General features: G+C 38.0%; 1 protein-coding gene across 3 annotated transcripts in view; it reads left to right on the forward strand.

Annotated features, from left to right (window-relative positions):
- Window positions 1-18,197, forward strand: part of GRB14 (growth factor receptor bound protein 14) — a 112,099-nt gene that overhangs the window by 93,324 nt on the left and 578 nt on the right. For all 3 annotated transcript variants that reach the window (XM_032409246.1, XM_032409247.1, XM_032409249.1), the window contains 7 exons: window positions 3,671-3,781; window positions 3,974-4,069; window positions 9,534-9,614; window positions 14,531-14,647; window positions 14,738-14,810; window positions 14,958-15,045; window positions 17,193-17,286. In XM_032409246.1, coding sequence (XP_032265137.1) covers window positions 3,671-3,781; window positions 3,974-4,069; window positions 9,534-9,614; window positions 14,531-14,647; window positions 14,738-14,810; window positions 14,958-15,045; window positions 17,193-17,286 — 660 coding nt within the window. The remainder of the gene's footprint in view (window positions 1-3,670; window positions 3,782-3,973; window positions 4,070-9,533; window positions 9,615-14,530; window positions 14,648-14,737; window positions 14,811-14,957; window positions 15,046-17,192; window positions 17,287-18,197) is intronic.

The raw sequence follows: 18,197 nt of genomic DNA on the forward strand, positions 1-18,197 counted from the left end.
TAATCATTGGTGTTCAGTAATTTCCCTGACCATATTTCTAGGTGCATTCAAATGTATTCTGATACATCTTACTCGATTCTCAACATATGCGTTCAATCTGCAAATTTCTCTTTTTCTTTTATGCTGGAAATGTTCATCCATTATTTATTGCTCCCTCTCATTATGTGATCCTTTCAATTTCTGTAGGCTTTTCTGTCTTGGCTAGTCGTGGCTCCAGGCACCCCTTTGCTTGTGACGACCTCCCTCCAGGCTTTCTGTCTTTACATGGCCTTCTCTTTCTCTGTCTCTTAAAAGGACACTTGTCATTGGATTTAGGGCCCACCCAGATAATCTGAGATGGTCTCATCTTGAGATCCTTAACTTAATTACATCTGCAAAGACCCTTTTTCCAAATCAGGTGGTATTCACAGTTTCTTGGGATGGGGGCAGGGATATATTTGGGAGTCACTCAATTCACTGTAGAAAGCCAGTGAAATATTTTGAGCAAGAGAGTGAGATGATCAAGTTGTAAGATTACTATGGCCATAGGGAGCTTAAAAAAATCAGGTGGGTAGAGGGAGAGAGAGAAAAAAGGCAATGAGGGGAAGGGAGCAAAGGAGGCAGGGAGTGGGGGGACAGAGAGAGAGAGAGAGATTGACTAGAGGCACAGATGCTAATTAGATGGTCATTCAGTAATCCAGAGTGGAGGTGATGGGATTTAACCTAGGATGAGCAGTGGAGGGGGAAGAAAGGGATGGATAGAAGATTAAATGTCAACTGGCCAAGTTTTGTTGACTGATTGATGTGAAAGGAGAGGAAGCATTTTATGTTCCTAGAGAAAGAAATAAGAAATAGGCAATGATTTAATACAGTAAACAGGAATAGGAGATTTGCTATCACATTATCTTAGAAGTAGGATAATGATCTTAGTTGTAGATATATTGTGTTAAGGGTGAAGCATCCAAATGGAAATGCCCAGAATACAGTTAATGACAGCGACCAGATATTCTGGTGATAGGGAGCCACAAGGAGTGACAGTTGACTCCTCCAAACTTTCCTCAGCTTCCCCTCATACACAGTTTTCCTTCGTTGCTGTTCACATGTGTTCATGTCACATGTGTGTGTCTCCTTGAAGTGTAAGTGATGGAACAGGGCTCTACTAATTTATTATCACATTCCCTTACAGAAATGTTTTGTTTTTTAAGTATGTATCATTTGACGAGTAGTATTCAACTAATTTTTCTTGAACGTTTAAACTAGTTTTCAAATTTTTCTGTCAGGACTAATGTTAGGATAAATAATTACCTATTTCTGTAATTAAGGTTTTAGACTTTCTCTAGTCTAAATTTTAGTGAGATTGCTCTTTTCCCTGTATTCCTAAGTATAAAATTACATATGAAGGTGTTTTTTAAATAAATACATACATATCTTTTATACTTTTAACATCAGAGAAAAGTGGCTTCTACATCCAGTAATCATGTTGATCCTACTCTTTCCAGTGAACCTTCCCTGGAAGATATGATAATGTTTCTTTAATTCCTAAATTCTTATTTCTTCAACACGTTTCTCATTAAAATCAACTGCCCATTATATTTTTACTTCAGCCTTCACCTCCTTTCCCTGCCCACCCGTTATACAAAAGACAGCTCCTTATTCCTTCTACTGGATCCACGCTTTTATCCTTGCAATGGTCTTCCCCTTGGCCAGGCAGAATTACAAGCATCAAACTTCTATTCTCAGTCCATATCTTAGCTCTTTTCAACATAGTGTCTGACTTAGCTATACTTCAGTACGTAATATTCTTCTCTCTAGCCTGTGTCTAATGAGCTCATGTTCCACAGTCTATACATGAAAATGATTTTCAGTTTCCCCTCAAAAAAAAAAAAAAAAAAGAAATACAAGGTATTAGGTAACCTCAAGGATTATGACCTTGATATAAATTATGCATGTTATCTAATGTCTGATATGACATTTCTGCCTGGGAAAGAGACCATTTCCTGTCCTTTTTCTGTGAGAAGGTCTTGATTTATTGTACTTTCTGAAGATGTGGGCTGCATGGGAGTTAGTTAACCACTGCTACAAGCCTTGGAGATGTGGCTCTGACTTTTATTTACAGAGAAACGTCTAAGTACGCCTTTCTCCCACTCTCCCCTTGTATACACACATGCGTGCGTAGCCTTTGCTGACCATGCCAGCCCAGGCTTTTAGTCTTACAGTATCGTAAGCCTTGCTCTGTCTGCACTAATGGAGCAAAAATCAGTCAAGAGATGAGATTCATCATGCCTTCTAGAGTTTCTCAAGCTGCCTTTTCTTCTTACATCCAGAGGACTCAGCTACATTGACTTCTACAGTGTCAGTGGACAGGGCTGGTTTTATCTTTTCTTCATAGGAATCAGACATTTTTACTAGCAAATCAGTTTCTATCAAAAAATAGTTTTAAAGGCCATGACAGTAAGAGTACCTTTCTCCTTCCTCTTCCCTTGTTCCAAGGGCCCTAGGCTGGGTCTCTTTCAACAGTTTTCTTTTCTGCCTTATTCTCCCATGGAGATGGGAACTGTAGTCATTCATTAGATCAAAATGCCTAAGAACAGTGACACACAGAGGACAGTGACATACACAGAAACTCTCGCTCTTCCGATCATCAGGGATGGAATAGCCCGCTGGTAAATGACTGAAATTTTTTTGGATTTGGATTTGAATGGGTTGCTCAAATTGCTGAATGTTCTGGGTTTTCTGTCTTTTCGGTTTTGTTTTGTTTTAGAGCACTGCTTCTCAATTTTCAGTGCCTATGAATCACCTGGGATCTTGTTAAAATGCAGATTTTGATTCAGTAGGTCTGTGGTGGGGCCACAGATTTTTGCATTTCTAATAAGCTCCCAGGTGATGTCTGTGCTCCTGGTCGGGGACCACACTACTAGTAGCAAGGTTCTAAAGAACAAATGCATTTTGGTCGGTTTTGATTATACAACCAACCCCAGAATTAAGCACTTCTCCAAGTTATTAAATCACAGAATAATATGACCCAGTGATTTCCCATGGCCAGCTTTAAATCTCATGGATCTCCCAGAGAAGAAACAGCTGTTCATGATTCCACTTTACCTTGAAAACCAGACACATTCCACTGCCAGGTAATTTCCCGGAACTCATCTGTACAGGCCTCCTTGTTTTCGTACGGAAGGTAGTGACGCCGCCTATTTCACTGCCGGCTGTGGTGTCCTGGGCGGTGCCCACGTGTGAGCGGGGACCTTTGCTAAACAAAGCCGGAGTCCTCGTCTCTTTCTTCTTTTTCTTCTCTGACTGCTGTGGAAGCTCAAACCACCCTTCTTGTCTTTGCTGAACTACCATTATTTGAAACCTGGACCAGGAAAACATTTTCAAAAGCCATTCTTTGCTGCCTTCTCTCCCTGAGATTCCTGAAATGGTGGTTAAAGAGAAAAATTTTAAAATAGGAAGATAAAAATTTTTGCATATATTGGCAGTTAAATGATAAACCACTTTTCAAATAATATTGTATCAAGCTCCTGGTTCTTGACGGATATAGTAACTTCATTTTTCTTCCCTTTTTGTTTCTGTGCCATTGTTTGGAATAATTTTTTGCCAAGGTAGAAATTGTGTAATATAATAGAAATACAAAAGAGATTGTGCAAAAGTATGGATTCATTTCAACACTCACATCTGTATCTTTTTAAAGGAACCCCGGCATTTGCAGTTTTTCAGCGAATTTGGCAATAGTGATATTTATGTGTCCCTGGCAGGCAAAAAAAAACACGGAGCACCGACTAACTATGGATTCTGCTTTAAGGTACAGGCTTAATATTTTGATAGATGAATAAAGCAAGCCTCAGCCTTTTAGGTAAGCTTGGGTTTCTTTTAATTTCTTTTAAAAAAGAGACAGCTTTCTCTTATATATAGGAGAATTTTAGTGGCTTTTATTTCAACAGGTGTTACCTTCAAGATATGCATTAACGATAAACAATGTGCTGTGGCCTTCTAGCCTAACAAAGCGGGAGGGCCCCGAGACCTGAAAATGCTCTGTGCAGAAGAAGAGCAGAGTAGGACGTGCTGGGTGACTGCGATTAGATTGCTTAAGGTAATCTCACTGCGGGCGTGAATTTCTATTAATGCTGTGAGTGCCATCAAAGTTTGAAAATGTCTGTATTTCAAAATGCGAAGACTCACTATAAGTCCATGTATCCAAATGTATGTATTTTTTTTTTTAATCTGAAAGATAAACATTAGTAGAGTGGAGTAGCCTAAATGCATTTATCTTGTGCATGTAGAGTAAGTATTCCATTTTTAGAAATGCTCTGAATTTTATTTTTTTCAAGTTATTACATATTATAGCTAGTATAACTCATTAAAACTTCTATACCTGACTCAGTCTACATTTTTAAGATACTGCGATCAATCCAACATGACGTGTATTTTAAAATGTGCGCACCTAGCTATGCTTAGTGCAGTTGTTTTACATTTCGTTTAAGTGTTGTATAAATTGCTTTCTAGTTTACTTCAAATTATTATGCAAATTTTACTGTAATATACTATTAAAACATCAACCTTTGTGTTAAGTAGAAATTACAACTTAAGTAAGCATAGTTTACTGGGGAGCATGTTGAAAGGAGTAAGAATGTTCTAAAAGTTACGTGGGGAAGAAAGACATAGAATGATTTCTTCTAGAATGTACAGAAAACACATTTAATTTCAAAACTTGTATGTTAGTAAATTTAACTCAAGTTCATAATTATAAAAATTATCAACCATTTCCCTTTGAAGAAGTGCAGAATAATCAGAATCAGAATTATTAGTTGTCATACCAGGTTGGGAAGATCGTTTTAGTTTTTATTATTTTAATTTATTTAATTGAGGTGAAATTCACATAACATAAAATAACTGAATTAACTATTTTAATCAGCTGTGCTAATATGAGCATATTATTAGCTGTGTTCATTTTAACTGTGTGAACAATACAGTGCCATTTAGTTCATTCAGAATGTCGTGCACCCACCCCCTCTAGCTAGCTTTTAGCTCCAAAACATTTTTATCACCTCAAAAGAAAACTGCATACCCATTAAGCAGTTACTTCCAGCCCCTGGCAACCATCCATATCTGTGTCTGTCTGTATAGGATTTCCCTATTTTTAAATGGCTTAAAGGAAGCTTTTGGATTAACTCTGAAATTTGCTTCCTTTTGCTGTTATAGCAGATAGCCATTGTAGTTACCTTTTTACAACAGGTTTGTTTTTCAAATAGTCTACTGTTAAATGACTGTCATGATTTTGGTTTCAACAAAGCTTAGAAGTCTTGATTCTTTGAAACCCCCATGGTAAGTAATTGCTTCTATGTTGCTCTCATTGTCATAAAATGTAAAAAAAAAAAAAAAGAAAAGAACTTTAGAGAGTGTTGGGAACCAACCAGTCAAGTAGGTAATAACTAGTTAACTCAGGATGTGCTTTGGAATCACCTGAGGAGTATTCTGAAGTTCTGTGTCCCCAGCCCCATCCTTGGGGATCCCGATTTAGTGAGTGAACTCCAGGTGTTTGACTAAGAACCAGTGACCTCATCCAGTCCTCTTCTTTTGCAGATGAAGAGGCTGACACGTTTTGGAATACTTAAACCCGACATAGTTATAGTCAGAAAATACCTTGAGGTCTCTGGTTTTCTCTTTCCTTCCAGCAGAACTCTGGAAATCAGGTTAGGCTAGTAAAGAAGATGCTTTCCGACCTGGTTAGTCAAGGCTTCCTCCCTCCTAGTTTGATCTCAAGGTCAGGCACCCGACTCCGAAGCAGGTGGTAAGAACACTTCCTTTAATGCCACTGATTTTACGAGGATACCATTATTTTTTGTATAAGTAGAAAGAAAAGAAATATGCCAATAAAATTATGATATGCTTTCATATCCCTTGTGATTTTTATTTTCATTTAGTTACTTTAGATTTATTTAGGTCTATAGGTGTAGATTTTCATCGTTTATCAATTTTGTGTACACACACACACACACACATATATATGAAATAAATTATGAGAGGCATCTCTAAAACTTCTTCATGTTCTAAGTCTAGCTTTCCCGAATCATTTTTATCTCAGATCCATGGCTACCCATATTTCATACAGACTATCTCACTCTGTGCTGCCAAGAGCTTCAAGGAGGCCGAACTTAGACAGGTGCGCTGCCATGGTCTCTGGAATTGTCTTTCTAGCCCTTCTGCAAGGTTTGATGCAAATGATTTCTTGATCTCACCAAACATTTCAGGCAGTGACAAGTCACTTGGTCCACAGTGAATATAAGATGCTATAGTTAAGGCAAATTTTTATGAATGTTAAATTTGAAAGGAAGCATGTGTCCAAGAATTGGTGAAATATACTAAAAGCTTTTTTTTTGATCCTTCCATATCCAGAATGCTGTTCCTGGAAGATTGTCCCCTTCTCACTTTTTTTCTTTTTTCATTTGATCTTTTTGAAGCCTCTTTCAAGGCACAAATGTCCAACTCAAAGATGGTCTGTTGTATTAGTTTCAATGGCTTCTGTAACAAATGACTACCACTTTAGTGACCTAAAACAACACAAATTTATTATCCTACACTGTTGTCATTCAGAAAGTCTGAAATGGGACTTATTGGCCTAAATGCAAGGTGTCCAAGGACCTGCAGTCCCTTCCGGGGACTCTGGGGAAGAATCCATTTCTCATGCCCTTTCCAGACTTTACAGGCTGCCTAGATTCCTTGGCTCATGGTCTCTTTCTCTACCCTCAAAACCAGCAATGTCGAGCTAAGACCTTTTCATGCTGCGACTTCCTTCTCTTCTCTGCCTCCCCCTTCCACTTACTAAGGGCCCTTGTGATTATATTGGATCCACCTAGATAATCACCTAATTTCAATATCAGCTGATTAGCACCCTTAATTGTATCTGCCACATTAATTCCTCTATGCCAGGTAACCTAACATATTCCCAGGCTCCAGGAATTAGGATGTGGACATCTCTGGGGGCCATTATTCTACCTACCCCATCCATTTTCCCTGTGTTTTTTGTTTTTTTTTTTTCCTTTTTTAATTGTGGTAAATCTTTTCCAGGTAAGGCAGAGAGGGAGGCAGGCATCAAGGAGAACCTTTATCCTGGAAGCAATGATAAACCACCAAACACTTTCAAATGGGAAAGTGATATGATCTGCTTTACCCTTTAAAATATCCAGATACAGGAAGCCAGGGCTTGCTAGCACAGACACATTTGAAGGACTCTAATAAGGGAGTCAGGTGGTTTCCCCTGGCAGCTTGTCGTCAGCCGGGCACCTGCTTCATCCCGCTGGCTGGTGCACTGGACTCACATGGTGTTAGAGGTATCTTTGGATTTTCGACTCTGGTTGTCTATTGTATTTCCAGTTTATCACTGTGCTTAGTGGGAGGTGCAGGGACAGACGAGTCTGTTATGTTGACTGGACTGAAAGGGCCCCGGATTTTCTTCACACGCTATTTACTAGATCCTGCTTCCTCCAAGAATTTGGCCTCTTGTTTTATTTTTAGTTCCTTTTCTTGTTCATACACACATGTGAACTGTTCATGTAGTAGCAGAGGAAGATCCTCCTGTCCTCTTTGGAGAAATAACAGTTATATGCAGATTCATAGAAAATCTGAGAATTGTTCACGTACAGTGTCCTGGTTACGTGTTGTCTTCTTCCCTTCCCTTCAAGTAGAACTCTGCTAGCTTCTTCCGTAATTTGGTCCCTTGTCTGCCCCTCTGTAGGACGGGGCCATTTTAAGGCGATTCATGCCCTACCCCTCCGCCAGAGTTAAATGCTCCCTAAAGACCACCAACAGCACAGAAGCAACTACCTAACACTACAGGTATCAGGGACAATACATCTTTGAAGGAAACAGGCTTAATAGTAGGTAGCTGGCTTTTCACTGCAGATAAATAAAAGGCGACCAAACAGCATGCATGTACCTTGTGAAAGAATTGGTTAGAGGTTATTGTATAGTCTCCAAAATGAACTTGACTAGGAATTAAACTCCTCTCTCTTCTTTTGATAGTTATGGTTGGTTTAGGGTTGATTTAAAGTAAATTTCATTAGGTCCCATTAATGTCAATCAAACTGTAATAATTTTTATAAGTTGGGAAATAATTGGATAAAGAAGTCAATAGAGAGAATTTTAAATGAATGTGGGTTTTTGTAGTCATGTTAAAAGCAAAATCTTGGAAACAGTGACTCTCCACGCCACCCTCTGATTTTTCTGCCTAATTACCAAATAGATCCACTTTGCTGGAATTGCTTTTAAGGAAATAGTCTTCAGTAGAGAAACAGCTCTGTTGGAATGTTTAAATGGAATTCATCCTAAGGGTGAGATTGGATTCCATGGTGTCTCCTCAATCTCTTTTATATAGGACCTTCTTCCAAGTTCATTGTGGCTCTGTGAAATAGAATGGTTGAGGGTAGCCAGAAAAAAGAAAAGAAATGTAAAGGCCTCTCTGTCCCATTGTGGTTTTGCTTTGTATTCTTTTTCTTTTGTTTTTTGTTTTTTAAACAAAGTAGATTAAATCTGAGGGGAGTACCTTATAGCTTCAGATGGTGAGCCCTCCACAATAAGTTTGGTCATGGCAGTTAGCATTCTTAATTTTCTCAAACCTAGTAATCCACATACAGTCCAGACCCACTTTCCAATAGTAGCCTGGCAGCTGAGTCTTGCGATGCTACTTCCTGAAAATAAAGATGCTGCATTTTTTTTCCTACTGCAGTTTACATTGTATTTTGTGACCCTTTGTGTGAGATCCCTGCCATTTTGATTTCCCTGAATTTAAAGCCAAAAATTAAACAATGCGCTGAGAGTATTGTGAGTAGAGGATACTGCAGTGTCAAGAATCTTTAACGTAGGGCCAGGTTTATGGATTTGCCGAAGAGATGATGTAATTCGTCAATCAGTCATTGAAGAGTTATGGTGAATTTTACTCTGTTTTGCTTAAGATGCGTGTAAGGTTTTCAGACTCCTTGTTCCATAAAGTCTGACATCCTTCGCAAGTGAGCTCTCTTTTCACTAGGTGATATACCATTCCAAGTGGTTTTGGTGCTAAGAATGAGTAGGAATGTCAGTTACAGATCTTTATACTGGCAAGCTAGACCTTAAGTGTGGTTTCAAGTAAAAAACTCTGTCTTTTTATTTTATTTTATTTTATTTTATTTATTTAAGATTTTATTTATTTATTTGTCAGAGAGAGCGCCCAAGCAGGGAGGGTGGCAGGCAGAGGGAAAAGCAGGCTCCCCGCCGAGCAGGGAGCCTGATGCGGGGCTCCATCCCAGGACCCCTGGATCATGACCTGAGCCAAAGGTAGACGCTCGACCGACTGAGCCACCCAGGGGCCCCCAAAAACAGTCTTTTTAAATATATCATTGTAAGGCAGTAAAAGCTTACCTTTCAAAATTATGGTTGCCTTACCAATTTGTTTTAGGGAAAGCTTAAAATTCTTGTTTCTTATATTATGATATGTAACCAATTCGAGTATTGAGTTTTTTCCCCCGAGTTACCTGTGTAGTGAAAGTGATGGGAGTGTGTTTTTATTTATTTGTCTGCAGTACGGCATGCAGCTGTACCAGAATTACATGCATCCCTATCAAGGTAGAAGTGGCTGCAGTTCCCAGAGTGTCTCACCCATGGTAAGGACCACATTTATTAATCTGTATATTTTATATTTACATTATATCAATTTGCAATAATATTGTCTTATAAATGTACATTGCAGTACATTTACGTACTTTCCTTCTGGTCAACTAAAGTAAGTCTTTGACACCATCCTAACATAATGCTACTGAATTATTTATTCTTGGATTTCACAGGATTGCAGCCTATGTGATCGAGTCACAGCAGTAGAGTATCATGAAGTATTTGCTTAAAATAGATAATGTCATATGTTAAAGAAAATCTGTAAATATTTGAAAGTGTTATGTGAATCATTCTGTGTCATTACAACATTTGAGGATTAAATTTTAATATAATTTTTAGAATGTTTTCCTTGGGATTGTAGATGTTTCCTTAATTATTGATTTTGGTTGTGGGTTTATTTTAATATTGATTCTGGAATTGTCATAGCCTAGTATAAACCAAAGCCAGTGGTCTGGAATTCTAAAAGCTGCACTATACACAGGTGAGCTCTTTTGCGTCCTGGGCTTCTAACAATAAAATTTTTTAAGGTCTAGGTCCTTGAAAAGCAAACTGCTCTTCAGGAAACCCAAAAACCGCAAGCCAAAATACAGCTTGTGTGTTACATTACATCTAACACCATTTCTCAGATTTATACTAACTGCAACTTGAACGTTTATTTGCAGATACACACAGACGTATCTTTTCCCTTCTTTAGAATTTAATTTTAATTTATTGTGCATTAACACAAGAAATTTATTTCTGCACTTAAAAGTTAAAATGTTCAGCTATTTTTGCTCTTGCTCTTTAATACTGAGTGTATTAGGAATTTGGGTGTATGTGCCTGTGTTACAAATCAGCTAACACGCAGCATTTCCACTTAGGTTAAAAATGTGCTCCTCATGGCTGTGACCAAGGAAGGCGCATTTCCCCACATGTAATGTAGCAGGTGAAATGCTCAGTTCTAGGAATGAGGCATGAAATAATGTTGATTACAAAGTCTGATAGACTAATAGGGAAAAAAGAACACCAATTCTGGAGTTACGTTGCTTTAGGTTATGGAAGAGTAACTTTTCATCTTTGTATCATATTACTTTTAAGCCCTAAAATAAGAAACTACAGACTGGAATGAATTTTTATAAAAGCAGTGGCTTTAGGTGAGTATTTGTATAATTTGTCAGCTTACCTTTATCTTTCAATCCACATGTACATAAAGAATAATGGGTTTTATTATCTTAATCCTTTTCTAAATCCTTCTAAATTTCTTTTAGAGTCTAAAGTTATTAGGATGAGCATGTTAATAGCAGCCATACGTTTGGAGGCAGTTGCCTAGTGTCCTCTTAATCATAGGGAAAAAATGTCATAAACAAAGTACTGTAGAGTCTCATTGCTGTCGTTAGCATATAAGCATGGTATTAGTCTTGCCACTTTCCACTGAAAGTGGCCCTATTGTTGATCACTATGTACATGGCAGTTTGGTTAGTGTGACTTTGCTTGTTCAGCACCATGTATGGGGAAAGACACTTCTTGAGTGAATCTGGTTGGCAATTTAGGGATTTTGTAGGGGGCCTGTGTAGTAGGACCTGGCTGTCCTGTATGGCAGTTGTCAAGATCAAACAGAATGGCACTGGAGAATTATATCTCCACTCTTCTTAACTTACATGAAGGAAACTGAGACATTTGGGGAGGTATTTATGTTTACTTTGATGTCTATACAGAGTCCCACCTTTCTCGGTTATCACAGAAGAACCAGTGACCTATATAATGGATGCCAGTGTTCCTCACCTGCGTCGGCTGGTTTTCTTCCAGACACTGTCTTCAGTGAGAATCATAGAAAACTGAGCATACTTCAGTTATATATTTTTAAAGGAACAGTATTCTTAATTTCTCCAGGGATACATTTTGAGAAGGGAAATAAGAAAAAAAAAGTCTTACACCACTATATACAGCGCATCATGGCCACCCCTATCTGCCTTTGAAATGAGAATCATCAGCAGATGTTTCAGGAAGCCAAATATGTGGTCCTTTTCAGCACAAAGGAGCATGTGTTAGTATGGCCCTTACTGGAGAGAGGGGATGGGGAAAACTGGTCTACTCAAGTCCTTATTACTCCTCACTCTTGACCCTGAGCTAGACGTTGAAAACTGCACTTTCTTCCCTGCACCTCCCCCTCTGTGGTACACAAAAGAACCTGGAAAGAGTCTATCTGTCACTGCTTTTACCATAAGCTGCCCATGTGACCTTGGTTTAGTCACTGGTATCCTGCAGTGTGAAACAAGGGGGACAGTTGCATAAGTTCGGGGATCGATTACATCTCTTATGTCCTCTGACACCTTATGAAGCAGACAGAATGATATCAGGAACTCCTGTGCCCTCTTGCTAAGGACCGTGCTGCAGGTTTATCTACATCTTTCAAATGGGGTGACAGAGAGTGTTGGCTGCTCGTCGCCACCAGCCTACACTACCTGAAAAACATTTCGTGTCCAAAGCTCGCTAGGAGTGACTGGATCTGATCTCAGAGTGTGGCCTGGAGAATCCAGGGTGCACCCAGGCCCCTTCTTTCTTGAAAAAACAAAGATGTCATTAAAATGGGGGATGTCATTAAAATCATGGACCCTTTTCCAGGGCTTGCCCTGTTCATTCCACCGGAAGAAAGAGCTAGAAAAAGGGACCAATATTTGAGAAATACACTGATTCTGAATGTTATCAACACTGCTTTCTTATGTGAAAGAAATTGAGCTGAAAATGACCTTTTGAGTTCAAGTCAGATTCCGCTTCACTTCTATTTCTTTGTCCACCAAAGGTAAACTATTAATTTTTCATCCACCACCTGCTATTCAGTAGGAGCCATTTGGTATATTCCTGTGTTTTCCCTGATGTAGTTAATGTAGCAAATGAAAATATTTATTTGTATTGTAGACTCCCTACTAATGTCAAGTAATTATGGAACATGGGACCTCGTTTTACGTTCTATCCTGTTGTATAGTAGGCAAACAAAAACAACCAGTTATGTTAATTTTTCTTTCCTAACAGTATCTTTATGTTATCAGGACCTTGTGATTACGACGCCCATCTTGGCATGTGAAGTAGAGATCTTATAAGGACAAAGCTATCATTATGATTGAGATTAGTTACTCTGTGGTTTGGACAGGTGAGGGCTTTTCATTAGTGTCCGCAAAGCAGCAGTGTTTCTGACTAGTCTCCAGCCCCGCACAGAAGATCACGTGGGGAGAAGGGCAAACGAAGGTGTGACAGCGGATAGAGATTACAAGGACAGCATCTTTCTGGAAAGAGCAGCTGTCTGTTACAAAGGCTCCTGTAACAAATGAAAGATTGCCTGCCGGATCTCTGGAAATACAGATGAACCGTAATAAGACTGTGGGCCACTACAGCAGGGTTTAAAGAGGAGATAGCAAATGCTAATGACATAGGATGTATGACGCAGTGATAAGTGAGCCCCCCAATTTTTTGCGTGGACGAGGTGTTCTTTTAAGCATACATTTGACTAGTCTTTTAGACCAAGCTAGGAAGGTCTGAATCCATGTGGAGAGATATGAAATGGTCTTAAGCCACGAATCTCCAGGGGCACACCAGCTCTTCCTTTACCATTAGAACTCCATTCTTGGTTTCGCTCCTCTGTTAATGAGTGGGGAGTAAGCGTTAAACATTGTCCATTGCTGGTTTTGAATGTTTTTTCCTTTGGGGGAGTGTTACTTCTTACAAACTGACTGAGACTCTTGACTGGAGATTTGATAATTGTCTTTTTTTTTAGGATGCATGACTGGGAATGGCACTCTTTTTAAAAAAGATGGTTGCAAAGTAGAGCCCTAAACAATCAAAAAGTAAAACTAAAGTCCAGGTTTGGACATATTCCCCTTCAGAGAATATGAAGACAAAAAGTAATGCCAAAGGAAGACTGTATTATTTGTTTAAATTAGGTTTGCTTGGCGTTGTCTTCCTTCTATATCAGTTCTTTTTTTGTCAGTCAGATTTATTTTTGCAGCTCTCCGTTTTCCATGTGCATCCTCACCAGATGAAAATATATTCATATAAGTAAATCATAGAAATTTTAATATTATGGAATTAGTAGAGTCATTATTTCACTAAATTTTCTTTTCTTCTTTTAAAGATGTATTTATTTATTTGAGAGGGAGAGAGAGGATGCTAGCACATGTGCATGGGCATGAGCTGGGGGAGAGGGGAGAATCCTCAAGCAGACTCCCCACTGAGTGTGGAGCCCATCACGGGGCCCCATCCCAGGACCCTGAGATCATGACCTGAGCCAAAATCAAGAGTCAGAGCTCAACGGACTGAGCCAGCCCGGCACCGCTAAATTTTATTTTCTAAGTAAGATGAACATTGATGTGATACAGTTTTAAAATACATATTGTAGTTTGTTCCATTATACAATATGAGTACTCTTTCTTTCTCAAGAAGTGATGTAAGTCAATCTAAGTTACAGCTTTTGTCTATTTTGAATCTTATAAAAGAGCTGCTTTGTCAGTAGATAGGGTTGACATTTAAATGATAATGGGTGAATCTCAAATCATAATAGAGATTAGTTCAGAAGTGGTGGGTCTTTTAGCCACAGGAAGAGTTACTCCTTTCTAAATTGGTGTTTTCCCATTTTACCAGAGAATATGAAGAGATAGGGTTCTTTTAAGAGAAAGACATGCTAACTCTGAAAGCTTTTAATCTCTTTACTCAACCACTTAATTCAGTGACCTTAACAAATAATTGTGTAACTTATTTAACCAAAATATTTCATAGCACCCTTTTTATCTTAAATATGCACTTGTGACTTTTTAAATTTCCTACCAGCCACCTTTGGAATCACATTCTAGAGTGGAAATGTATTGCCAGCAAAACATTGAGAGAGAGAACATTCAAAGATATTTTCATGGTAAAAAACGTGTGTTTTTTTTCCCCCCAGAGAAGTATATCAGAGAATTCTCTCGTAGCAATGGACTTCTCAGGACAGAAAAGCAGAGTTATAGAAAATCCCACGGAAGCTCTTTCAGTCGCTGTTGAAGAAGGACTCGCTTGGAGGGTACAAATAGCTTCACATTCTTCACAATATTTATGATTTGAGTTTATCTCACCCCAAAAGTTGAAATTTGTTTCCCCTTTCTTTGCACAGAAAAAAGGATGTTTACGCCTGGCCACCCACGGTAGCCCAACTGCCTCTTCCCAGAGCTCGGCCACAAACATGGGTACGTTTGTGCCTATTCACGGGGACTGCATGTCTGGATGGATGGGCACTTGGGTGAGGTGACTGGGTAGCTCTGGTAGAAAGTATATGTGATTAAATTGGGAGGATTTCAAACAAAGCTCTGTATTCCTCCATTTTACTTCTTCAGCCATCCACCGGTCCCAGCCATGGTTTCACCACAAAATTTCTAGAGATGAAGCTCAGCGATTGATTATTCAGCAAGGACTTGTGGATGGGTAAGTTTGATTTTGAATGGTTGTGATTTTGATTTCTCTTAGAATCGGTAATTACTTAATACACATAGTTTTTACTTCAGCTTATCGTAAAACAGAAGTGACTTTGTTCTAGAGGTTACCATCATATCCTAGCCATATCTATATAATACCCGTTACATCGTGTGTGCTTAGTACTGGTGCATAAACGAACAGATAACTGAATAGGATGCTCTGCTGTTAACTAATAATTACTAATATTACCCATTCTGTGCTTACTAGTATCTCAGTTAAAACTGAACTTGTTTTGAGGTGTCAACAACATATGATTCCAGAGTAAGGTTTGTGTCATGACATAATCTTACATGTTCCATATAGTTTTAAGTTTGATGCAGAGTGTATTCAGTTAAAACACTCTTTTTTATATATTTTGACTGCTTGTTTTATTTTTTTTCTCTCTGTTTACGTCCCTATTTTCTCTAAATTTTCACAGCTTAAAATAGTGTAAATCTATGAAAAGAGTACTTCTTGAGTGTTTCTCATGTCATCTTTTAGTGGGGTACCACGGGAGATACAAGAGAAATGTAAATTGTATTACAAAATATTTACAATCTGAAGGGTTTTCTTTTTCTCAAATGACTCGGTATTTCAAGTACTTCCTGGAATACTGGCTAAATTCCCTTTTCAAATGCACTGCAAATCAAGGAGGTTGTATTGAGGTTTGGATGAGAAATGAAACCAGCATCAATTTAAACAAGTGGTGATGGGGTCTTTTATCTTCAAGGGTTGGCTTAAGATGATGGCAAGATTTCAAGGTGATTTAATACTGACATTTGGATAAAAATGCATCTTCACATGGACGATTATTAATAGCAAGTCAGCATTCACTAGACTCTAAATAAGAGATTTTAATATACTTCTCTATGTGGAGCACAGTCTCTTTAGATGTAAATTTCAACAATCAGCACAATTACAATCTGATGAGACCAAGAAGAGAAATAAATCATGAAGAATCATTAAAATGTTTTGGAGGATTATAATTTCCCTATTTTCAGAGCCTAGTTTTTATAAGTTGAATGAAATAATTGCAAAAAGAAGGGTAATATCTTTATTTTTTTAATTTTTTAATAAAAAATTGGGGTGGGGGTTGGTGCAGAATCCTTTGGAAAGATGTGATGATGCCAGGCAGTCCACTAGATGGTAGTGGTGATCCGCTTGGGAATGGAGAAGGAATTACAGCTTGCTTTATGAGTGAACCTCCCTTTTGTCCCATCTCCCAGTGATGTAATGTAGGAATCTCACACAGTACAAATGAAATGGATAATCTCATACGACATCTGTGATGGCTCAAATTCCATGCCCAGGCACAGTGAGATTAGTATTGGAGTCACCAGAGGGGATTGTTTGCACAATCTGTTTGCCAACAATTAACACGAAGCTGGTTTTGCACTGTATTGCCAGTAAATAAGAATCCACGCCTGGCAGCGTTTTTCTCTTAGGCCATTAGGCCATGTCTTAGATTTTGCTAGCCTGACATTATAGAGGCTTTTCTGCTGCATTCTTCAAGATTAAAATATGTGTTGTTTGGGTGTTTCTTTTACTTAAAGCACTGTACTCAAACATTTAATAGATGATTTCGGATTGATTTTTTAGAATATATTCATTTCTCACTTTCCGATGTATATGTAACATAGGAACCAGAGTCGGAAAATAAAGGGAGATTAGTGTTGAAGAGGGGTTTAAAATGATTTCGTTCTAAATAATTTTCTCTTTTCAGGGACTAACATAACCCAGAAGTTAAAGTAATAATATGCTAATGCCCCATTCTCTGCACACACGTGTTACATGTGAATACCCAATTCTCCAATGGAAAAAGAACATAACACTAATTATTGATGTCAGCACAGCACTATATTGCTTATTGTGAGTGAACAATCTGACAAACAGGTTGTGTATTTAAAGTGAAATTAGCACTGATGACAGTTTTCTAGTATAAGATTATGTTATACCATATTGTTTACCACATTGGATAATCCCATCATTGAATACACAGTAAAGGAAAACTCTTGGCTACATTTATAAATATATTTCCTGGATTTGTTACATGCTATATTTTTATGAAATACATGAGTAAATATAGAAACATATTGAAATTCCTTCTCTCTCTTTAGAGTTTTCTTGGTACGGGATAGTCAGAGTAACCCCAAAACTTTCGTACTGTCAATGAGTCATGGACAAAAAATAAAGCATTTTCAAATTATACCAGTAAGTAATTTGTAATTTCACATTCGTATATTAGAGATGATCTTAATGCATAAGCTTTTGGAAACTTTGGTTTTCTTTGGATCTTTTATTAAATATAACTGGGGAGCTTGTGCTTTGACTAGACTTAAGTTTGGCAGAAATGGTTTTATGAGCCTGAATTAATATAAGAAATACAGGAATTGTAAAAATTAAATTTCCCTTTTTCCATGAAATATGATTTACCAATATTGTATAGACCCCATGCCACCTATTGTTAAAAGGCCACTAAAGATTCTTTCTGAATTCTACTGGCAGTTCTTTAAAAACCATTATTTTCAAACCCTTCCTCCTTTCTTATCTCAAACATGTTTTTTTGTTTTCTTAGTTTTGTTTTTAATCATTATGGATAGATACCCAGGTGCTGCAGAACCGGAAAACATTTAAACTATTCTGAGCACTTTTCAAAAATTTCTGTAATTCTGTTTCTGGGTGGCACAACTTGGCTTTGGGATTTTTGTTGCTTCTGCTGATGCTCTGTGTGTGTGTGTGTGTGCATGTGTGTATGCATGTGATCTGTGTATCAGAACCAGGTAGTGTGGCATAGAGATTCCGTCTACTTTCAGGGAAGTTTTACATAAGATTGCTACCTTGCTAGTGTTTCCTTTTGAATGGCCTCTTTTTGGAATTATCCAAAGTCCATATGAAGTATCTTACCAACTTCACTGAGTATGTAAATAATGTCCCTGGGTGAATATGAGTTGTTTAATGTCACAAGACCTCACTGCCAGAAAAAAAAAAAGAAGAAGAAGCTGTCATCCCCTTAACATGTTTGATTGCTTCAGAATCAATTTATGGGTAGAAGTTACGTGAATATTTGTTTCTAATATACTAATTGAAGCTGTTAAATAGACAACATTCAGATACGGAAATTA

Source organism: Phoca vitulina, unplaced genomic scaffold (assembly GCF_004348235.1).
Source record: "Phoca vitulina isolate PV1807 unplaced genomic scaffold, GSC_HSeal_1.0 scaffold1, whole genome shotgun sequence".
Taxonomy (NCBI): Eukaryota; Metazoa; Chordata; class Mammalia; order Carnivora; family Phocidae; genus Phoca; species Phoca vitulina.